The sequence below is a fragment of the Megascapheus bottae genome, chromosome 5 (assembly GCF_031878675.1).
Source record: "Megascapheus bottae isolate mThoBot1 chromosome 5, mThoBot2.hap1, whole genome shotgun sequence".
Taxonomy (NCBI): Eukaryota; Metazoa; Chordata; class Mammalia; order Rodentia; family Geomyidae; genus Megascapheus; species Megascapheus bottae.
Window position 1 is genome coordinate 25331173 of NC_143513.1, and position 24182 is coordinate 25355354.

The 24182-nt window shown below is 38.1% G+C and overlaps 1 protein-coding gene across 5 annotated transcripts in view; it reads left to right on the top strand.

Moving 5' to 3' along the window:
• The window catches only part of Plekha8 (pleckstrin homology domain containing A8), a 48300-nt gene extending 24341 nt beyond the window's left edge, over positions 1-23959 (top strand). For 4 of the 5 annotated variants that reach the window (XM_090332823.1, XM_090332821.1, XM_090332822.1 and 1 more), the window contains 6 exons: positions 182-267; positions 2107-2165; positions 4281-4411; positions 5275-5345; positions 21805-21866; positions 23709-23959. In XM_090332823.1, coding sequence (XP_090188949.1) covers positions 182-267; positions 2107-2165; positions 4281-4411; positions 5275-5345; positions 21805-21866; positions 23709-23906 — 607 coding nt within the window. In that variant the 3' untranslated portion in view covers positions 23907-23959. Of the gene's footprint in view, positions 1-181; positions 268-2106; positions 2166-4280; positions 4412-5274; positions 5346-21804; positions 21867-23708 lie in introns of those variants that run through there. The other variant, XM_090332825.1, reaches the window with a different exon arrangement.
• The last annotated feature ends 223 nt before the right edge of the window (positions 23960-24182 follow it).

Below are 24182 nucleotides of genomic sequence, written 5' to 3' on the forward strand. Positions count from 1 at the left end.
AACCATGTTAATAGATTCTTTTCTAGCATAGAAACAGTCTCTGGGACATATCTGAGGAGTCATCAGGTTAAGTATTGTTTCCCTATAGAAAAACAGCTGTTTTTATGACTACCTCTGAACTGCACAATGCACTGGTGTTCTGTTTTCAATCTTACCTCTTCCATCTCATCCAATTATTTAGTTTTAGTGACATTGAACTTCTGGAAGATAATGGCATTCCTACAGAAGCATTCTTGGAATCATGTTATGCTGTGGTTCCAGTATTAGGTAAGATTACCACAGTTGCCTTGCATTTCTTACTTTTTAGAATTTGTGCCACTATAGTTATTTTGAAGAAAAAAGATCCTGAATTAGGTGTACAGTGAGATGAACCTTCTTAATAAATAGTTAACTAGAAAAAACATAGTGAAAAATACTTGAAGAAAGTTAAGACACAAACACAATTATTTAGCTTTTAAAAAAGCCTAAATAGAAAATAAAATAATATGTTTAAAAATGATCTATCCATTGATTAAATCACAAAAAAGTAAAAACAAAATAAGGAGCCGATAGCAAACTAAATAGCAAGATGGTATAAATGAACCACAAGATTAAATGAATCCCAACATGTAGTTCACTGTTTTAATAAATTATAGAAAAGATACCTTGATTTCAATATCTATAGAAAAATCATTTTATGAGGAATTCATGACTATACAAAACAACTAAGCATGAAGGAATCACCTTTTGTATATATTATTTAGTAAGTAATTGGCAAGTGGAATAAGGTACTTTTAAAAGTAGCATCAAAAGCCTTAATGTTTTAAAGCTTATTTTGAAACAAAAAACTTAACAAAATGCTGTTTAGAGAAAAATATGACAAGTGATGATTTTGTATGTATCATACTACAGACTATTGTACAAGAATTTCATTTCCCTAAATTGGTCTCCAATAGAATATAAATAAAAACACAAAAGGTGGGCCTGGAGTTTAGCCTAGTGGTAGAGTGCTTGCCTAGCATGCACGAGGACCCAGGTTCAATTCCTTGGTACCATATACATAGAAAAAAGCCAGAAATGGTGCTGAGGCTCAAGTGGTAGAGCTCTAGCCTTGAGAAAGTCCAAGGACAGTGCTCAGGCCCTGAGCCCAAGCCCAGGACTGGCAAAAAACAAAACAAAACAAAGAAAACACAAAAGGTGTATGTGTGTGCACATGTGTGCTGTGTGTGCTTCTACCTCTGTGTGCCTATACAGGTACTTGAACTCAGAGTCTTTTGTTCATGCCATGCTTTTTTTTCTTCAGAACTCATGCTGTAGCAATTGAGCTGCATCTCTAGTCCAGCATTTTGCTGATTAATTTGAATGGAGTCTCACAAACTTTTCTGTCAGAACTGGCTTTGCATCTCCAGAGTAGCCAGTATTTTATATGTGAAATCCTGTGTGGCTGACACCCACTAATAGGAATTAAAAAGCTTATATTTATCCAGATATGCAAAGGGCCTAGAATTGCATAAATAATTTTTTAAAGTCTAGAAAGAGACTCATTTTTATAAATCAGATGAAGTATATAATAAGAAAATTTGTTATGTATCAAGCTTTTGAAGCATATTCTAGAAAGTAATTTACCAACAAAAATTAAAGCGGTTGTGGGAAAGAGCCATTATTACAGCAACAACTTGTTTAATTCAAAATGTGTATAATATATGTATGATGTTATATATTTTATACATTATATCACAATAGTATATATCATCATATATAATAATTTATATAATATATAATATTTCATTATATGTTATACTGTATAGTATATATAATGTAGATGTAATACATGTTCCATACCAAACATTACTGGTTCAAGCCAGCAATCCTGGTAAATCATGCTGCTGAGATCTAAGGGTCATAGTTTAAAGCCAGTGGGTCAAGACAAATTTGAGAGACTCTCTTCTCCAATTAATAGAAAAAAGTGAAGACTAGAAGTGTGGCTCAAGTGATAGAGCACTAGCCTTGAGTTACAAAAGCAAAATAGTATGAGGCACTGAGTTTAAGCCCCATTATAAGCACTCAAAACAAACAAATTTCCCCTTGGATCTAATTGCTTTTTCAAAATGTTTTTGATCTTTGTAGACAAACTTGGCCCTACAGTGTTTGCTCCTGTTAAAATGGATCTTGTTGGAAATATTAAGGTGAGTATATTGGCTTGTCTTAAGCAACTTTTAAATAAAAGAAAATGTTTCAATACTTTTTGTTTGAAAAGGAAAAAAATCAAAAAGTAAAAATGACATTGTAAAAATGTTTTTGAGGGTCGAGAGTTTGGCCTAATGGTGGAGTGCTTGCCTAGCGTCTACAAAGACCTGGGTTCAATTCTTCAGTACCACATACATGCAATAAGCTGGAAATGGTATTATGGCTCAAGTAGTAGAGCTCTAGCCTTGAGAAAACCTAAGGATGGTGCTCAGGCCCTGAGATCAAGCCAGAACTGGCAAAAAAAAGAAAAGAAAAGTTTTTGAGATTCCCTTCTCAAGATAAGATGTGCATTGTGGAATGCACCGATCATCTTAAATGTGGTAAGAAGTGTAAAATAGGAGACTTTTGATCTAGATATGGCAAAAAGAACCCCCCCAAAAATGCCCACCAAGATCCTGTTTTAGAATGACTAGTGCCTAGCTGGGCGTTGGCTCATGCATGTAATCCTAGCTACTCAGGAGGTTGAGATATGAGGATCACGGTTCAAAGACAGCCTGGGCATTAAAGTTCAAAAGTCTCTTATCTCCAGTTAACCACCAGAAAAGTGGGAGTGGCGCTGTGGCTGAGCTGAAGAGCTCAGGGATAGCCCCCAGGCCTGGAGATCAAGTCCCACAACTGAAGGGAAAAAAATAAAACAAAACAGAAAAAGACAAATACCGAGTGCCTAAAAGGGGATGAAGGTTTGGCTCAGCAGTCAAATGGTTGCCCAGCCTGAAAGAGCACAGCAGGAGAAAGAGCTAGTACTTTTTTCATGTTTTAATTGATCATTGTGGAAGTAACTAATGAAATCTTTATTTTATGGTAGAGGCAAGCAAGTTTGGGTGTGGAGGTGAAAAGTACATTTAAAAATGAAACTGGGCCTGGTAGTTTGGCCTAGTGGTAGAGTGCTTGCCTCGCAAGCATGAAGACTTGTATTTGATTCCTCAGTACCACATACATAGAAAAAAGTGGGAAAGTGGTGCTGAGGATTAAGTACTAGAGCTCTAGCCTTGAGAAAGTCCAACGACAGTGCTCAGGCCCTGAGCTCAAGCCCAGGACTGGCAAAAAAAAAAAAAAAAAAAAAGAGGGGGGGGGAACTGGATCCGTTCGTATAAATTCTTAAAGATAACAAAATACAATTTAAAAAATGGTGACAGGATTTTCTTTTGGTGGGTCAGTTAGAGACTCATGTATTAGCACTGATTCTATATTAGTTAATTTTAGACAATGACCGGAAAGGAGGCAGAGAACACTTCTTTACCATTGTGAGACTGAAATAGGCAGTATGAGACCCCATCTAAACAATAAATTGAAACAAAAAATGATGAGGTAATGGCTCAACTATTAGCAAGGGCAAGGCCCTGAGTTCAAATCACAGTACTGCCAAAAACAACACCTGTGACTGTTGAATTCCAGAGTAAGTCTCAGAATTCTCAAACAAAAACTTCAATACTCTTACGTCATTCTTAGAGGTCTTCCCAGATTTATTGGACCTCAATATTGTATTGAGGTCCTTCGTAACTTTTTTTTTTCTTTTGTGGGTCATGGAGCTTGAACTTGGCCTGGGTGCTGTCCCTAAGCTCTTCAGCTCAAGGCTGCCTTCTTACCTCTGGGTCTGGGCATTGTCCCTGAGCTCTTTAGCTCAAGGCTCCCGCCCTACCCTTGAGCCAAGCCCCACTTCCCATTTTCTAGAGGTTAATTGGAGATGAGAGTCTCAGGTCCTTTTGTGCATGGACTGGCTTTGAACCTTGATCCTCAGATCTCAACCTCCTGAGTAGCCAGGATTTCTGGCATGAGCCACCGCGCACCAGCTACTCTTACAATTTTTTTTTTTTTTTTGCCAGTCCTGGACTTGAGCTCAGAGCCTGAGCATTGGCCTTGGACTTTCTCAAGGCTAGAGCTCTACCACTTGAGCCTCAGCACCTCTTCTGGCTTTTTTCTATGTTTATGTGGTACTGAGGAATTGAACCCAGGTCTTCATGCATGCTAGGCAAGCACTCTATCTACCACTAGGCCAAACTCCCAGCCCTACATTTTTTTTTAAACTTAGATTGTTTTCCTATTTTTTCTTCTAGAAAGTAAATCAGAAGTATATAACCAACAAAGAAGAGTTTACTACCCTCCAGAAGATAGTGCTGCATGAAGTGGAAGCTGATGTAGCTCAGGTTAGGAACTCCGCTACTGAAGCCCTCTTGTGGCTAAAGAGGTGAGGCAGTTGGGTGGAGCTGCAGTTAATGTCAGTGCAGTGGAAATGTTTTCAGCAAAAACATTGTCCCACAAAGGACCATTTCTGAACCAAGCATCAAACCAAATTGTGTAGTTTTCTAGAATGTTTAAAAGAGGAAGATTTTTTTTCATCCCTCTTGCTGGTGATAAATATTGATAATAGTAATAATATGTGTATATATACCCACACATATATACATACATATACACTAATATCTATATTATATAAGGAATCATCGGAACACATATATATGGATATATTTACATATGCACACGTGTATATATGCATACAAATATACACATAACATATTTATATATGCATACATTTTGTTTATATGCATATATGTATAATAAATATATGTGTATATTTATATGTGTAAATTTACATTATATTTACATATATAATAGGAATCATAAAGGACAGGAAAGACAACTCTTTTTTGCTTTGTTTTGATCTACTTTAAATCAGTGATTCTTCAACTTTAGTGGCTCTTAGTTGGCTTATTAAAAACAATGGACTTAGAATCATTGTTTCTGGTTCCTAAGTATGAAAGTGGGTCCTAGAATTTTATGTCTAGGAAATTCCCAAGCAATGCTAAAGTCACCAGTTTGGGGACCAGATTTTGAAAACTATTGCTTTTGATATGTCACATGGGATGAGTGAATGATGCAGAGCATCCTAAGTGAAATGACAGAGAAGAAACTTCAAAAGATCACTTTATGGTCTTGACTGTTTTACTGCTATACCCACGACATTACTGAAATAGAATCTAGTGCCTATCATTTCTGATGCCTCATATAAGTGAACTCGGAAAATAATTTTTCTTCTTTGTTCTTTTGTAGAGGTCTCAAATTTTTAAAAGGATTTTTGACTGAAGTAAAAAATGGGGAAAAGGATATACAGACAGCTCTAAGTAAGTGTCTTTTAGATATATTGATCAAATCACATTTGATCTCTGGATAGAGTGATGTTCTGTAAGAGGAGACAAACTATAGGGGATAATCCTGCTTCTCTGAATTTGATTTTGTTTCTTTTTCTTATTTCATTATTATTCATTTTGCTTTTTTCTTTTATGGAGGCTCTGTTTTAAAAGGACCCATTAGACAGTGGCAGGGTAATCTTGATCTCACTTATTAAAATTAGTGTATCTAATGTACTGTATTAACAGAACGCTATACCATAATCTTAAAGTAGAAGACCAAATATTTATTAAGTCTAGTTACCTTTAACATAATCATCATGTTCAGAAGTCCTCGGGAATCAGTATTCAAAGAAAAGCTAATTTTGGAGACCATAAAAGGAAGGTGGAAATCTTGGTGATGAATTCTAGAGTGAGTTTATGGGTTGACTATCACACGTCTCAGGTATCTATCTTGAATTGGGACAAGTAAGACTACTAGGAAAGCCTTGGTCACAGGGAGACCATCTTGTGTTTTTGTCATGACTGCAGTATTGTAGGTCCTTAATAAACACTAGGCAGGGGGCTGGGAGTTTGGCCTAGTAGTAGAGTGCTTGCCTAGCATGCACTGGGATTGATTCCTCAGTACCACATACATAGGAAAAGCTGGATGCCTCAAGAAAGCCCAAGGACAGTGGCTCAGGCCCTGAGTTCAAGCCCCAGGACTTACAAATAAACAAATAAATAAATAAAAAGTAAATAAACATGAGGCAGGTGGGTTGTGTAGATGCATATTTCTATCAAATCAGTTTTGGAAAATATTAAGACTTGGAAGCACTTTTTTTTTTTGCCAGTCCTGGGCTTGAGCTCAGGGCCTGAGCACTGTCCTTGGACTTTCTCAAGGCTAGCGCTCTACCACTTGAGCCTCAGCACCACTTCTGGCTTTTTTCTATGTATGTGGTACCGAGGAATCAAACCCGGGTCTTCATGCATGCTAGGCAAGCACTTTAACCACTAGGCCAAACTCCTGGCCCTGGAAGCACTTTTATAATGGCTTTAAAGATCTGGATGAAGTCTCACTCTTGTCCTATAGGAAATCCTGGCATGAGTCTTGAATGCTTTTGAAGGGGGTGTGTGTGAAATTCCAAATCATTTTGAAGTCCTCCATTATTGTATTGTAGAGATCCACACAGTTAATTGCTGATTAGCAATGATTATAGTGAAATGAATTTTTAAACATACTCCTGGTATACAGGAGAACCACTGTTTTCTATGGCTTCTATTTATTCATTTTCTTTTTTTTTCTTTTTTTTATTTTTTATTGTAATTAGTAAAAGGGTTACATGATATTTGCCAGATAGAAGGTGCGTTAAGTCACATACATTGATACCCTTTCACATGTCTTGGTACCCATTTCCCTCCCCCCCACACCCCCCAGCCGTCTTGGTTTTCCCCCCTTCCCTATCAAATTTCAAATATCCAAATACAAATAAATTCAATATATTAGATAACAAAGTGAGATACTATACCAATATGAGATAACAAGGGACAGCAAAGGAGGTGAGAGACAACATAGTACATTAAGGACAACAATCATTCATTATATGGCTTTTGTTTCACTATCCTGGAGGTCCTTTTAATTAGCTTCACATTATATGTCCTTATGTATCAAGATTTTGCTCTATTGCAAATCTCTGCTAGTAGAGCCCAAGGTTTCTACTGATTATGACGAATGAGGGAAACCATTGAGCCTAAGTTCCTTTGAGTCTGGCTTACTTCACTTAATATGATTTTTTCTAAGTCTTTCCATTTCCTAACAAATGGGGCGATATCATTCTTTCTGACAGCAGCATAGAATTCCATTGTGTACAAATACCACAACTTGTTGATCCACTCATCAACTGAGGGACATCTAGGTTGGTTCCATATCTTTGCTATGGTGAATAGTGCTGCAATGAACATTGTTGTGCTAGTGGGTTTAGTATGTCCTTGTTTCTGGATGGTTGGGTAAATGCCAAGTAGTGGAATTGCTGGGTCATAGGGGAGTTCTATGTTTAGCCTTTTGAGGCACTGCCACACTGCTTTCCATAGTGGTTGGACGAGTTTGCACTCCCACCAACAGTGTAGTAGTGATCCCTCCTGGCCACATCCCCTCCAGCATCTGTTGTCATTCGTTTTCCTGATCTTGGCCATTCTAGCTGGAGTGAGGTGGAATCTTAGAGTTGTTTTGATTTGCATTTCTTTTATGACCAGAGATGTTGAGCATTTCTTCATGTGTCTATAGGCCATTTTTTTTCTTCTTCAGAGAAGACTCTCTTTAAATCTTTGGCCCATCTTTTAATGGGATGGTTGTTACTTTGGAGGTTAGTTTTGGAGTGATTCAATTTTTTGAGTTGTTGATGTATTTTAGATATGAGGCCTTTGTCCGTTGTTTGGTTGGTGAAGATCTTCTCCCACTCTGTAGGCTTCCTGATTAGTTTACTAGCTATGTCCTTTGCCATACAAAAGCTCTGCAGTTTAATGCAGTCCCACTTATCCAGCCTTTCTCTGATTTGTTGTGATTCTTGGTCCTTATTAAGAAAGTTTCGACCTGTGCCAAGGAGGCCTAGTGTATCTCCTATTCCTTCCTGTAGAGTTTTCAGTGTGTCAGCTTTTACCTCCAGGTCTTTGATCCATTTGGAGTTAATTCTAGTGCAAGGTGACAAAGAAGGATCCAGCTTTAGTTTTCTGCAGGTGCTTAACCAGTTCTGCCAGCACAACTTGTTGAAGAGGCTGTCTTTCTTCCATTCTATTTTTTTGGCTCCCTTGTCAAAGATTAGGTGGCCATAAGTCTGTGGTTTAATATCTGGGTCCTCAGTTCTATTCCATTGGTCTTCAGGCCTGTTCCTGTGCCAGTACCAAGCTGTTTTGAGGATTATAGCTCTGTAATAGAGTCTAAAGTTTGGAATTGAAATTCCTCCAGCGCTGTTCTTTCTGCTAAGAAGTGTTTTTGCTATACGGGGTCTTTTATTATTCCATATGAAATTTTGGATTGCCTCTTCTATTTCTTTAAAGAATGACATTGGTATGTTGATGGGTATTGCATTGAATTTGTAGATAGTTCTTGGCAAGATTGTCATTTTCACAATGTTGATTCTTCCAATCCAGAAGCATGGGAGGTTTTTCCATTTCCTTAGTTCTGCTTTAATTTCCTTTTTTAGGGTTTTGAAGTTTTCGTCAAAAAGGTCCTTTACATTCTTAGTTAAGCTAATTCCTAGGTACTTTATTTTCTTTGAGGCTATTGTGAAAGGAGTTTCTTTCCTGATTATTGCCTCATTCCTCTCACTGTTGGCATAAAGGAAGGCAGTTGATTTTTGAGGGTTGATTTTATAGCCTGCTACTCTTCCAAAGCTTTGGATCAGCTCAAGGAGCTTGGGAGTAGAGTCTATAGGATTCTTTAAATACAGAATCATGTCATCTGCAAAGAGGGATAGTTTTATTTCCTCTTTCCCTACTTGGATCCCCTTTATGCTTGCTTCTTGCCTTATTGCACTGGCTAGGAATTCTAGTACTATGTTAAAGAGGAGTGGAGAGAGTGGGCATCCTTGTCTCGTTCCTGATTTTAGAGGAAATGGCTTTAGATTTTCACCATTAAGTGTAATACTAGCAGTAGGTTTCTCATACACAGCCTTTATTACATTAAGGAATGTTCCATGGATTCCTAGTTTCTCCAGAGCTTTTAACATGAAGGGGTGTTGGATCTTGTCAAATGCCTTTTCCGCATCTATTGAGACAATCATGTGATTTTTGTCTTTGCTCCTGTTGATGTGTTGAATTATATTATTCATTTTCACAGGTAGGTTTTTCTTTTTTCTATTAGCTTAGGAGATTCTTGTCTAAGATTCCCTGAGTCCCAACTGTCTAGAAATCATTGCTAGAACAATTGCTACACAATTTTATCTGTGGAATTTTATGGCATGCAGAGTAGGATAATAAACTCTGGAGTGGCTCCCTGGGTTCTACTATTTATTAGAGTTGTGCTCTGAGGCAAGTTATTGCATCTTTGTGCCTCAGTTTTCTTACTTGTAAAATGAGAGTGGTGATACTATTTTCCTAAAAAGGTTATTGTAAGAATTAAGTAGATTCCTGCAGGGAAAAAAAATAGAATTAGGTACAGAAAAATGGGTAGAGTGCTTACCTAGCATGCATGAAGAACTGGCTCCAATTCCTCGGTACCACATACACAGAAAAAGCCAGAAGTGGTGCTGTGGCTCAAGTGGTAGAGCACCAGCCTTGAGAAAGCCCAAGGACAGTGCTTAGACACTGAGTTCAAACCCAGGACTGTAAAACACACACACACACACACACACACACACACACACACACACACACACACACATATATTATTATTATTATTATTAGAGATCAGATGCTATCATTAACACTTTTTGTTTGTTGGTTGGTTGTTGGGCTTGAACTCAGGGCCTGGGTGCTGTCCCTAAGTTCTTTTGCACAAGGCTTTTGAGCCACAGCTCCTCTTCTGGTTTTTGAGTGGTTGATTAGAGGTAAGAGTCTCTTGAAGACTTTCCAGTCTGGGCTGGCACAGTCCTCAGATCTCAGTCTCCTGTGTGGCTAAGATTACAGGGCACAAGCCACTGGTGTCCAGAGTCATAAATATGTTTAAAATAGATGTTTATTAGTGTAAATTAGTTGTACAGGGGAGTTTGATCATAATATTTCCAAACATGAATAAAGTATAGTTTATCAACCCCACCCACTCTTATTGGGCTCCCTTGTTCCCCTTCTTCCTTCCAGTTTCATTGTTCTGTTTTCATGTGTGATACAAAGTATTTCAGTCATGTTCACCCTCATTTACCTTCTCCATCCCTACTTCTTTCTCTTGCTGATACCTGATCTCAACTTAGCCTATGTTACCTTTCCGCCATTCATTGTTTTTAAGTGTATATTTATTTTATCAAGGGATTTCACATATGCTTTTTTCTCCTTCTCCGAGCACCTATCTTATTTGAAAAAACTTTTGTTTATTTTTTGTGGGTAATGGGGCCTGAACTCTGGGCCTGAGAGCTGTCCCTGAGCTCTTCAGCTCAAGGCTACCACCCTATCCCTGGGCCTGGGCATTGTCCCTGAACTCTTCCGCTCAAGACTGCCACCCTACCCCTTGAGCCAAGCCCCACTTCCTGCTTTCTGCTGATTAATTGGAGATAATAGTCTCAAGGTCTTTAGTGTCCTGGCTGGCTTTGAACCTTGATCCTCAGATCTCAGCCTCCTGAGTAGCTAGGATTACAGACATGAGCTACCATGCCTGACTTTTTTTTTTTTTAAATGAGTTGTGAGGCTTGAATTCAGGGCCTGGGCACTGTCCCTGAACTCTTGCTCAAGGTTTGCTCTCTGCCATTTTGAGCCACAGCACCACTTCTGGTTTTCTGGTGGTTAATTGGAGATAAGAATTTCACAGGCTTTCCTACCTGTGCTGGCTTTGAACTGCAGTCCTCAGAGCTCAGCCTCTTGAGGATTATAGGCATAAGCCACCAGCTCCCAACCAAAGTCCCTATTTTATCAGTGTTCAGTGAGATTTCTTATGTTCTTTCTTGGAAGCCATTGACTTTCCATTATTATTCCCTGTTCATCATTCTTTTCCTCTCCTGCAGCTATGCCTTCCAAAAGTCCCATAATTACAATCAAGTTCTCTCTATTATAAATGTATGTATGTATGTATGTATGTATATATATATATATATATAACTTGTATATGTATGTATGTACACGTGTTTAAAGTCTAGATTCTACAACTGAGCGAAAATTTGCTATATTTTTAGCTTTTGTGTGGCTTCATCCACTTAACTATAAATGACATAATTTCACTTTTCTTTATAACTGAGTAATATTCTATTCTATTTTTATATATACTGCGTTTTTGTTTTTTAAATTCATCTATTAGTTGTTGAGAACCTTGGCTGCTTCTGTTGTTTGGCTATTGTGAACAAAGCTGCAATAAATATGGGTATGCCAGTATCTCATGTATATTGATTTAGAGTCCATTGTATATTTCCTAAGCCTGGTATGGAAGGGACCTAAGTGTCTAATTTTAGTCTTTGGATAAACCTGCAAACTAGTATCCAGAGTGGTTGCACTGGTTTACATTCCCAAAAAGTGTGTGACAGATTCTTTCCCCCATGTCTTCGGCAGCATGTGCTGATGTTTGTTTTCTTGATGATTGCCATCCACATTGAGGTGAGTTGGAATCTTGATGTACTTTTCATTTGTGTGTCCTTTATAGCTGAGAATGTTGACATTTCTTTATGAGCCAATGAACCGTTTGGATGTTTTTTGTTTGTTTGTTTTTTGGTCAGTCCCAAGACTTGAACTCACTGACTTTGGGCTTTCTCAAGGCTAGAGGTCTACTTACTTGAGCCACAGCACCACTTCCTATGTATGTGGTACCAAGGAATTGGACCCAGGTCTTCATGCATGTTAGGCAAGCTTTCTTACCACTAGGCCAAACTCCCGGCCCCCGTGTTTCTTCTTTTGAGAACTGTTTGTTTAATCATTTCCCAATTATCAGCTATTCTTTACTTTTTTGAGTTCCTTGTATTTCTGGTTATTAATCTTTTATGTGCTGAAAAGCTGGTGAAATTCTTTTTCTATTCTGTGTATTTCCTTTTGGTTTAGGGAATTTTTTTATTCTATATAGAGGTTTTTAGTTGATGCATTCCCATTTTCCATTCTTGTTCTAATTTTCTTGTTCTGAGACTCTTGCTCAGAAAATAATTATTTGTGCCTGTGTCCTTGAGAAATTTTGTTATGTTTTCTTGTAGTAGTGTCAGAATTTCAGATGTTATCTTTAGATCTTTGATCCATTTGGAGCGGTAGTTTGTACAGGAATAAAGGTAGGCATTTAGTTTCAGTGTTCTGCATGCAGGTAACATTTCTCAGCACCATTTGTTGAAGAGAGAGTCATTTCAGTAGTATGTGTTTTTTGGCTTCTTTGTCACAAATTAGAGGACGGTAGCTGTGTGCTTTTATTTCTGACTCTTCTCTTCCGTTGGTCCTCATGTTTCTGTTTCTTGCCAGCACCATGTAGTTTTTGTTACTATAGCTCTGTAGTATAATTTGTAGGCCAGTGTTGTGATGAGCTTCCATACAGTTTTTTTGTTTTGTTTTGTTTTCTTGAGTGGGAGGGGATGCGGGGGGGAGGTGTAGTTGATGCATGTCCTGGGGCTGGAACTCAGGCCTGGGTGCTATCCATGAGCTTCTTTTCCTCAAGGCTAGCACTCTACCACTTGAGCAATAGTACCATTTCTGGATTTCTGGCTTTTCTTTTCTGAGTAGTTTACAGGAGATAAGAGTTTCACAGACTTTCCTGCCCAGGCTGGCTTTGAACCTCAGTTATCAGATCTCTGCGTCCTGAGTAACGAGGATTATGGTTATGAGCCACCAGCACCTGACCCCATATGAATTTTTAGGTTAATTTAAAAAAAAAAATTCCTGTGAAGAATGACATTGGGATTTTGCTGGATATTGCATTGAATCTAAGGATTCCTTTTGGAAGTATGACAATTGTCACAATACTAATTTTGCTAACACATGGGCATATAGGGTCCTTCCATTTAATCATGTCTTCTGGTTTTTTTAATGTTTAATAGTTTTTTTTATTATGGAAGACTTTACCAGTTTGGGGTTAAGTTTATACTCAGCTATTTTTTTAGAGCCATTAATGAATGGAATTGTTTTCTTGATTTCTTTCTCAGTGTGTTCATTTTTTATATATAAAAATATACTGATTGCTTTTGCCAGTCCTCAGGCCTGAACTGAAGGCCTGGGCACTGTTCCTTAGTTCTTTTCCACTCAAGGCTAAGGCTCTACTAGTTGAGTCACAACTCTTACTTCTGACTTTTTAGTGGCTGATTGAAGTTAAAAGTTTCCTTGATTTCCCTATGCAAGTTGGCTTGAATCACAATCCTTAGTTTGTGATCTGAGCCTACTAAGTAGCTAGGAATATAGATGTGAGTCATGGGAGCCCAGGAAGATATTGATTTTTGATTTTTGAAGTATTGATTTAGTATCCTGTTATATTGACAAACTGTTTTAAGATCTAGGAGTTTTGTTTTTCCATGAAATCTTTTTGGGTTTTAAAAATTATGGCTTCTGCAACTAAGGATAATTTGCCTTACTGCCCCCCTTTGCCTTGCATTATTACTCTGGCTAGGGATTCCAGTAGGAGTGGTAAGAATGGACATTTTTTGGTGACAGTCCTAGGGCTTGAATTCAGCCTAAGCACTGTCCCTTGAGTTTTTTGCTCAAGGCTAGTTCCGTGCCACTTGAGTCACAGCTCATCTTCCAGCTTTTGTGGAAGTTAATTGGAGATAAGAATGAAATTACTTTGCTGGGTTTCAAACCTCCATCCTCAGCTTCCTGAGTAGCTAGTGAGCCACTTTTCATATTCTCTCACTTTAGGGAAAATTATTTCAGTTCCCCATTTACTGTGGTATTGACTATAGATGGCCCTTTATTATTTTAAAGTGTATTTCTTCTCTCCTTCACTCAGGATAAAAAAAGCTTTTAGTCACTGACTTGCCACTGTTCCTGACATTAAGCTGCCAGTGTCATTTTTCATAGTTTAAACTTCCACAAAGAGTTTTGCTAGACACTCTCCTCAGACAACTCTCATGCTTTACTTTTACCCATGTTCTTCATCAAGATGTCCTTTGGTTTCTTTTATTATTAGTAGTACAAGTTTTTTGTTTTTTTTTTAATATACAGTGAGTTTTTAATCCTTTGGTTTCTTGAGTTCAGATTGTTCCTTATTCCCAGGCCCCAGAGTAACTTTTAGTCTCCAACAATAGGCATCCTCTTCAGTTAAGTGAAGCAACTAGAATACCTTCTTCACTGAAGTTAGCCTTTCATGTGAAACTCATTACTACTGCCTCTCAAGCTTTTGAACTGAGATTAGGACATAGACTTTTCCCAAGGCTACAGTTAGCAGTCTCTTGCCAGGCCTATTTTACTTTGTAATGGAGTCTTGTATCTTTCTATCCCTCTCCAGGTGTGAACCTGGAACTTATTGCTACATGTTTTTTCCTATTAGATTTATTTACCTGTGGTTTTCAGCCTCTTCACTACATCCTTTATGGCTTCTGATTTTTTTTCTCCCTTACAAATCTAGTCTCTCCCGTGTTACTTGAATCTTCTCAGAGTGAAAATGGTAGATTCCTCTAATCTGCCTCCATCAGTTCATGCTTTTAACATCATCATAATTAGCACTTTCACACATGAAGCTGATAAACTGCCAGAAAAATGGATCTTATTTGTTCTAAATCAGTGTTTTCAACAGAATGTATTGGGGTTGAGGTGCCAAACCAGAATTTCTCTTGAGAAATTGCTCATTGGAAGCTGATTCTGCCACCTACCTATAAGAAGTATGAGAGCTGCTTTTGCATTTGTGAGCTTGTATGTGGGAGCAGAGGAAAGCAATGCCCAACCCATGCTCCATCTGGGGTGAAATGGAACCCATTGCTGCTCACAGGACATTTCCTAATTAAAGAAGGGCTTTGACTCTGGAGATAGAGAACATTTGAGGATGTAACTTCTCAAACTTGCTCCCACCCAAACTGTGTCCTTCTTCCCACCCCCAACTTCCCCCACTCCTCGCTGTGCTTTTTATTAATTTGGAGACAAGGCCTAGGAGTTATTGACCCTGTGAGAAGGCCTTGAAGGGCAACTGCTGCTTTATGATTGAAATAATTACAGCCAATCTCAGCTTTTTTCTCTCACACACTCTTCACTATTTTCAAAAGAAAGGAAAAGGTCTGTGAATTTGACATTTTCCATCTCTGTTCATTTCAAAGATTTTTTTTGTTTGTAATAATCCTTAATTTACTTGTGCTGGAAGGTGTGAAGAAGTAAAGATGTTTTAACTAACCTATCCTCCTTCCTCATCAGACACAGATGTAATAAGTAGACATGGCTTTATGAGAATGTAAAAGCAATCCAGATGTCAGCAGTTCCTCAGTGCCTATTTCTTTAGGGATAATGGTTTGTTTTTGTTTTATCTTTTCATTTTAAAATTTTCATTTCATTATTTTTCATTAGCTTTTATAAATGAGCTGATGTTTTGTCTGAAATGAGAAAATAAGCATGTAGGAAAAGGAAGGGGGCTTAAAATTTGTCATGCACAGACAGGATAACTTGCTAACTTGGAATTCAGTTCTAAAACAATTTGATTTACTGTGATAATAGCTACTGCTCAGGATACACTAAGTTCCTTTTTGTTGTTGTTGTTCTTCCTGGTAGTACTGAGCATCAGAAAAACTTGTACATATTTGGAAAGTACTCTGCCATTGAGCTATAGCCCAGTTCTATGTTAAGTTTATTGACTCTTCTAAATATATCCCCCTTTATCATGACTAGATCTTTCCTAGGGTCGAAGCATGTAAAGATTTTTAAATATGGATCAAGGACAGTAGCATATTCATCACCTGGAGTCATACTAGAAATTCAGATCATCAGTCTTTACCCTAGATCTGCTAAATCAGAACCTGCAGGATAAGGCCTGACAGTCTGTATATTAACAAGTCATGCAGTGAAATACTAATCTATGTTGAAGTTTGTGACCTATTTGTCTCAATACAGTCCATTGAAATTCATTTGCTACTTGCCTGTAGTTACATTATTTGGAGATTTATTACTTCCTCAGAGGAATTGTTCATGCCTGGCAGTTGCTCTGCCACTTTGGCCACACCCATATGTTTTTTAGAAGAATTGTTAAGAAACAGGACTGAATGGGTTGGATGTAGTAATAATGTCGGTTTTGCCTCCTTTTAATCATAGTTCAATTGCTTTTTAATAAAATACTACTTAAGAAAAGATTTTGAGAGGGCTCAGAGCGTGGTAAGAGTGTTTGCCTAGCATGCACAAAGACCTGGTTGATTCCTCAATACCACATACCAGAAAAAGCCAGAAGTTGTGGCTCAAGTGGTAGATCACTAGCCTTGAGAAAGTTCAAGGACAGTTCCCAGCCCCTGAGTTCAAGCCTCAGGACTGGCACAAAAAAAAAAAGAAAGAAAGAATAGAAAAGAAAAGAAAAGAAAAAAGAAAAAGGAAAAGATTTTGAGAGATAAATACTCATGCTGAATGTTTAATCTTAGTGCCCTTGGAGATAGTAGATGAAATATGGGAGTTCTAAATGGCATAGTGGAAATCTTGACATCTACTGCCCTCCTAGAAAATGAATTTATTCTGCATTGCTTCAGTGCAATGACTTGAACTTTTTTCCAGCAACTGGATGGAGGCCTTAGGTTTTACGTTACCTTCCCCCACTCTTGAGCTTGGATTCCCCGTATTGATAAGCAAGTGGAACATTTTGGGTGGTCTCGTGCCAACAATGCCTTTGTACCTTTAGCATCTTGTGTTAGTCACTAGAAGCTATTTTAAGGAAGGAGTTGAACCCAAAGTCAGTTAGGTTTAAACCTTCCTGGAATGTGGCATAATAACATTGCCAACATCAAAACTAGGTTTGAGGAAACAGTCTTGTAAGTGGAAGGAAGAAAAATTACTGGCATTTCATGCGCCATTGTATTAAATGCTTTGTGCACTGCACTGTCCATTCAGCAGAATTTCATATTGACACAACTAGAGCTTCAGAAGAGCCTGTAAATGTCAAGTAAAAATTAATCCAACCAAGATCTCTGGCACAGAATAAGAAAATATTGTAAAGGTTGTTCAGTCACATATTTAGCATGAAAGATTTCACAAAGGAGGAGAACCAAGCTTGAGAAAAATAGAATTTATAGATACTTAACATCAAGTCATAATCTAATTACTACAAAATACTATTGAACATGAACCAATTCATGCCTTTCCCCAAACCATTTACATCCTGGGTCCACATTGGCTTACTCCACAAGTATTAGGATTTTTGTTGTTGTTTGTTTTCTGGGTTTTTTGTTGTTGTTGTTTGCTTTTTCGTCAACCATGGGGCTTGCACTCTGGGCCTGGGTGCTGTCCCTGAACTCTTCAGCTCAAGGCTACCGCTCTACCACTTGAGTCACAGTACCACTTGCTATTTGTTTTCTGTTTCTGTTCTGTTTTGCCATTACTGGGTCTTTAAATCAGAACCTGAGCATTGTCCCTTGCCTTTTCTGCTCAAGACTGGAGCTGTACCACTTGAGCACAGCTCCACTTCCATCTTTTTGGTGGTTAATTGTAGTGAAGAGTCTCCAAGACTTCCCTGTCTGGTCTGGTGCTGGAAAGGTTCTCAGATCTCAACCTCTGAGTAGCTAGGATTGTAGGAATGAGCCATTGGTGCCTGGCACAAGCATTATTAGTTTTGACAATGCCTGACACTAACAAAGGGCATTTCTGGGCACTTGTTTCACAGCTGTCCATTGGGTGTTGAAATGATGTTTCTCCTTGCAGTTCTTTTGCCTAAAGCTGAGTCCCTATTAAAAAAAAATTAATAGAATGCTGAGAGTGTGTCCTAGTGGTAGAGTGCTTGCCTAGCATGCACAAAGACCTGGGTTCATTTCCTTGATACATACACAGAAAAAGCCAGAAGTGGTGCTGTGGCTCAAGTGGTAGAGCACTAGCCTTGAGAAAGTTCAAGGACAGTGCCCAGGCCCTCAGTTCAAGCCTCAGGACTGACAAAAGTCACAGGATACTTTCTTAGTAGCTTTTTAATGTCTAAAATAGGTTAGTACAATTAAATACTCATTCTCTTATCTTGTTTTCCAGAGATCCTCATCCTGAATTTGATGTTTATCACTACCCAATACGTTTTTATGATTGTACTGTGTGTGTGTGTGTGTGTATGTGCATATATATGTATTTTTTTTTTTTGCCAGTCCTGGGCCTTGAGCTTAGGGGCTGAGCACTGTCTTGGGGCTTTCTTCTGGCTTTTTTCTGTGTATGTGGTACTGAGGAATTGAACCTATATCTTTATGCATGCTAAGCAAGCACTCTACCACTAGACCAAATTCCTTCCCCATGTTTGTACTATATTTTTATGTGCTCCCAAGCCACTATCTAGCATGGATTTATGTTTTAGGCTCATATACATGGCATCGGATTGTACAAATGTTTTTTAGATTCACTCAATGGTTTTTAGATTTTCAAATTTTTCACTCTCGATGCTTGCAGTTCCAACCCATTCATTTCCTGTTGTGTTAGTAGGTTGTAATTCTTAATATGCTGCCGTAGATATTTAGGTTGATTCAGAGTTTTACTATTACAAACCTTTAATGTACCTGATTTTTTTTTTGCCTGTCCTATGGCTTGAACTTAGGATGTGGGCTCTGTCCCTGAGCCTCTTTGTGCTCAAGGCTACCTCTCTACCTCTTGGGCCACAGCACTACTTCCACTTTTTTCTGAGCAGTTTATTGGAGATAAGTGTCTTATAGAAAGAAATTCTTGCTTGGACTGGCTTCGAATTGTGATCCTCAGATTTCAGCCTCCTCAGTAGCTAGAATTTCATGCATGAACTACTGACACCTGGCTTTTACATGTGCTTTAGAAGTGCTCTTTGTCATAGAGAAAATGTAAATGTCTGAGGCAGGGGAAAAGCTGGCTGTTCAGTGCTGTGGAGTTCATTGCACTTTACTATGTGAGAAACTTTCCTAGAACAATGGTGCCGAGCTCTGGAGTATATTAGTAGCAACTGAAAGGTACCTTGAAAGTGCAGATTGCTCCAAAGAGCTGTAGTGCAATCAAAGACTACAATTTTACAAGTCCCTAGCTAGGGAAAGCTGCTAGTTTGAAGACTGCACTCTAAAAGCTGCTGCTCTAGTGTATAGTGGTTGTTAGAATGGCTCAACCACATGATTAGATATTGGAAAATTGGTCTCCGCGCCTGTAATTAACAGCAGAATAGTAAGAATATCTCCCATTCTTTTTTATTGTAATTAATAGAAGAGATACAGTTATATTCACCAGATAGAAGGTGCATTACTTCACAAACATTTATACCCCTTCTCATGTTTTTGTCCCCATTTCCCCCCACCCCCTTCTATCATTTTTCCCCCCTTCCCTTTCCTATTTCAAATAAACACGTAAACATACATAAATATACCAGATTACAAGGTAAGATACTGTAACAATATGAGATAACCATGGGACAACAAAAGAGATGAGAAATAACATAGTACATTAAGAACAACAATCACACGTTATATGGCTCTTGTTTCCAGAGTTTGTGTTCTTTTTTTTATTAGTTACATTGAGCAGCCTTTCTTATCTTTACTGAGGAGAATTTTCTCCTCAGTGAATTTAGATATCTTGACCATTTTTTGCTTAAGTTTGCTTTTCAAAGAATCATGGAAATTCCTTACAATTTCTGGATATTAACCTTTTTCAGTAATGATTTGTAAGTATTTGTTTTTGTTTTGCGGCATGTCTTTTCCCTTCATTTATGATGTGTTTTGGTACCCAAAGTCATTTCTGATGTTTTAGTCTCAAAATTTTGTATGCTTGCCTTTTCATATATATGTACATAATCTTGGTGGAATTAGAATTGGAGAATGGCATTTACTTTTATTATTTCAAATAAGGAATCCAACTGTCTTGGCAGCATTTATTCGATCAGTCGTTGTATGTACTACCAGCACTGACATACTTGTAAATCTGTTCTATACTTACTATTTGAGTTCATTATTGTGTCTGTCTATCCCTGTGTATTATTTAAAAAAAAATTCTTACAAGATGATAGTTTGCACTGCTTTAAGCAAGCAACTAAACTTAATAGACTTAAGTCTATTAAGTCGTAGGACCTGAGATTTTCACATCCCTAGTGCCGGTCTGTCTCCATATCAGTTTCAAATCTCTCCTGGTTTTCCATTCTTGCCTAGGACCACGATGTTCTAGTTCTGCATATTTGCATAGCTGCAACGGTGGTTTTTTTTTTTTTTTTTAGCTCAGTGAATGAGTTCTTCGCTGTGCTTTTCTAGTTTCCAAGCTCACATAACACTTAAATTTCTGTTTCTCCCTTGTCCCAAACTTTTACCAGTTCTAGGTTATAATAGTAAAGTACTCTTCTACATACAATTCTTGGGCGGAATAGTCTACCAAGAGCAACAGAACACTGATCTCATTAAATTTGTCGTAGGCAGTTTCTGAATTACTGGTAAAGAAATCAAATCTGGACCAGGAGCATAGCCTAGTTAGTGGTAGAGTGCTGGCCTAGCCTGAATGAAGCCCTGGGTTCCATTCCTTCGTACCACATACTCAGAAAAAGCTGAAAGTGGTGCTGTGGCTGAAGTAGCAGAGCCCTACCTTTGAGGAAAAATGTCCAAGGACAGTGTCCAGGTCCTGAGTTCAAGCCCCAAGACTGACCAAAAAGGAAAAAAAAATAAATCTGTGCTGTTCCTATGCCTAGAATGGGTTTCTAGGGATATTTTTTTTTTCATAGTCATCATTTTCTTCACAAAAAAACATTTTCTGGCAAATGGTTTAAGGTGACGCAAATAGCCTAAGTTCTCACTTGTTTTGTTTTATGACAGTTGAACAAGTTATTGTTTTTTTGTGTCTTCCTTTTTTCTGTAATTATAGAAAACCTATTTGGGATCGTTTTTATAGCTTGATTTTCTTTGTTTTGAGACGGGGGCTGGGTGTGGTAGGTTGTGTTCTGAGAAAGGGTGTGGAAAGGGTGATTGCATTGTGTTGTCCTGGCTGGTCCTGAACTTTTGGGGACTAGTGATCCTCCTGCCTCAGGCCGCTAAACTGGGAGTATAGGCATGTACCACTATACCTAGCTTTCCTATAACATTTTTAAATGTTTCTAGCTTATACACAAAGCATCATTGGACATTTAGGACAAACATTAGGCATCCATTTTAGAATTAGAATCATAGAGGTCATTTTACAAAGGGGCAAATAGATAGAGGCCAAAGGGCCTGCATCAGGGTCAGACCATATTTCATAAAACTTTTTTACTTTTTAATAGTATTTAGCCACAATTTTTCAGTGTCCATTCCTTTGTTTCCTCAGATGTGTGAACCTTCCTCACTGTAATAAGTTGTTGTTAGATAAGTGATTTAAGAAGAGTTAGAATCTCTGTGAACTTTTATCTTCTGTAAGACTGTAAGGACAATACATCTTACACTTATATTCTTTTTATCAGTTTTTATTTTATTTATTTATTTTTTTTTGCCATTCCTGGGCTTGAGCTCAGGGTCTGAGCACTGTCCTTGGGTTTTCTCAAGGCTAGAGCTCTACCACTTGAGCCTCAGCACCACTTCCGGCTTTTTACTATATATTTGGTACCGAGGAATTAAACCTGGGTCTTCGTGCATGCTAGGCAAGCACTCTACCACTAGGCCAAAGTCCTGCCCCCAGTTTTTAATTATTAAATTAATATTTTTAATTATTAAGACTGTGCTATCATATACATTAAAATGTACTTTTTTAAAATTCAAATTTGCATTTTAATTCAAATGTGCATCATCTTCAAATCAATCCTTTCTCATGGAGTCATTTTCTTTTCTAGATAATGCATATGGTAAAACATTGCGGCAACACCACGGCTGGGTAGTTCGAGGGGTTTTTGCGGTAAGTCATCTCTCTGCCCCTAATGTTTAGATGTTCAGAAAAAGTTGTTACATTTTGCATCTGTGATTTTTCTGTTTCCTTTACTTTTGAGGGTAGGAAGAAAATGCTTATTTTATATTTATTTATTTATTTATTTGGAATGAGTATCAGCAATAGTGTCTGCAGTTAGCAAAGACTAAGAAATACGAATCAAAGAATATGCTTTCCTCTACCCAATTCTAATGACCTTGACTCTGAAGTGGATGCCTGTTAAAGTGGTTTTAAAAAAAATCATCAATGCACAAATGAAAGCAGAATGCTGTTATCCCAATACTTTACCCTCTTTAAGAGGTAATGATACTTTTTAAGTGATGAATTGAAGCTAATAGTTCCCTCTGCTGCCCATTTTATTCAATTATGTGACTTTGTACATGATGTTGACTTATTCCCTCACTTGAGTTTTATCTTTGAGATAACTGCATTAGGTGTGTCAATAGTTATTTATTGAGAAATCTCTCTACAACCTCTTCAAATGACTTATTCTGTTCCTAAAGTGAGCTGTGACAAAGCTCATCACAGAACTCAGACTTGCTAAGTTCTTAGGTAAAGGGTACTGACAATGTTCATTGGTTTCCCTTAGAAAATCCTGTGATTGTTTAGAAGTTACTATCGTCTGAGTGCCCTTGATAAAATGGTTTAGTCATCCCTCAATGGCTAAAGGCAAAAGCATGTACTTGCTCTGTTAAAGACAAGTATCAAAGGCAAGTTTAACACTGAAATATTAGTTACCCAATAAATGTTACCAATAAGAAAGCAGCCATAAAGCCAGACACCAGTGGTTCACGCCTGTAATGCTAGCTACTCAGGAGGCTGAGATCTAAGTATCATGGTTCAGGCCCAGCCCAGACACTAAGTTCTGTGAGACTCTTCTCTCAAGTTAACCACCGGAAAACCAGAAATGGCTCATGGTAGAGTGGTAGCCTTTAGCTGAAGAGCTCCAGGACAGCGCCCAGGTCCAAAGTTCAAGCCCCAGGATGGACAAATAAGAAAGAAGGAAAGGAAGAAGAAAAAAGAAAAGGAGGAATGAAAGAAAGGAAGGAAGGAACTAGAGCACAAATTTTATTTTTAGTATAATCTCTAAAAAGACACCCCCTGCTTTCTGGGGCAGTGCTAGGGTTTGAATTCCGGACCTTGTACTTACTAAACAGGCTCTCTACAACAATGTCATTTCAGAACTATTATCTATGCAGAGGGGAAAAACATACTCCATACCCTGCAATGCTAGATATTAGGAATCAAAAACAGATGACATATATGCAGTCAAGGAGTCTGGATCACATTGTAGATGAAAAGAAAACTCTTTCCTTTTCTTTTTTTTTCTTTTCTTTTCATTTCTTTTCTTTTTGCCAGTCCTGGGGCTTGAACTCAGGGCCTGGGCACTGTCGTTAGGCTTTCTCAAGGCCAGTGCTCTTGCACTTGAGCCATAGCACCACTTCCAGTTCTGTGTATGTGGTATTGAAGAATCAAATCCAGGGCTTCATGCATGCTAGGCAAGCACTCTATCACTAAGCCCTGCTCCCGGACAGAAAAGTTCTCTTAAACTGGCATTATTCATCATTAATTTGACCTAAGTATGTGCTTGCTTTTAGATGTGTAGTGATCTGATGCTTGGAACAAGGTTAGAGACTTTAAGAATTGGAAAAGTATTCATATTTCTTCTCAGCACTCTCTCTCTCTTTCTCTCTCTCTCTTCCCTTCTCCTCCTTCATCTCCCTTAACATAACTGTATACACTCATTAAGGCACCAGAATAAATGTAAACAGACAGTTATGATGCAATTACTCACGGGTGACTCTTTTACAGTTAGCTCTGAGGGCAGCTCCAACCTATGAAGATTTTGTGGCTGCATTAACCATTAAAGAAGGTGACCACCAGAAAGAAGCATTCAGTGTTGGGATGCAGAGGGATCTCAGCCTTTACCTGCCCGCCATGGAAAAGCAGTTGGCCATACTGGACACCCTCTACGAGGTTCATGGGCTGGAGTCTGATGAGGTGGTGTGACAGCTGCAGGACAGCGTCTTCTAACTTCAGGGAATAAAGTTTGTTAAAATGTTGTGTTGCCCTAGTTAATTTCCAACAGCAGCTTTACCCTCTCCAAACCCTTTACTTGGGGGATAGGAGAGTCGCAGGCAAAATCTAGTGCTTTTATATATAATTTTCAAAAATACATGTGTGTTTTGTGTGTTTAAAAATTAAGGTGCTATATATTTCAGTTCAACAGGCCTACTGGAAACCAAATCATCATTGTTACAGATTTGAAGAGCAAGTAATAAGCAC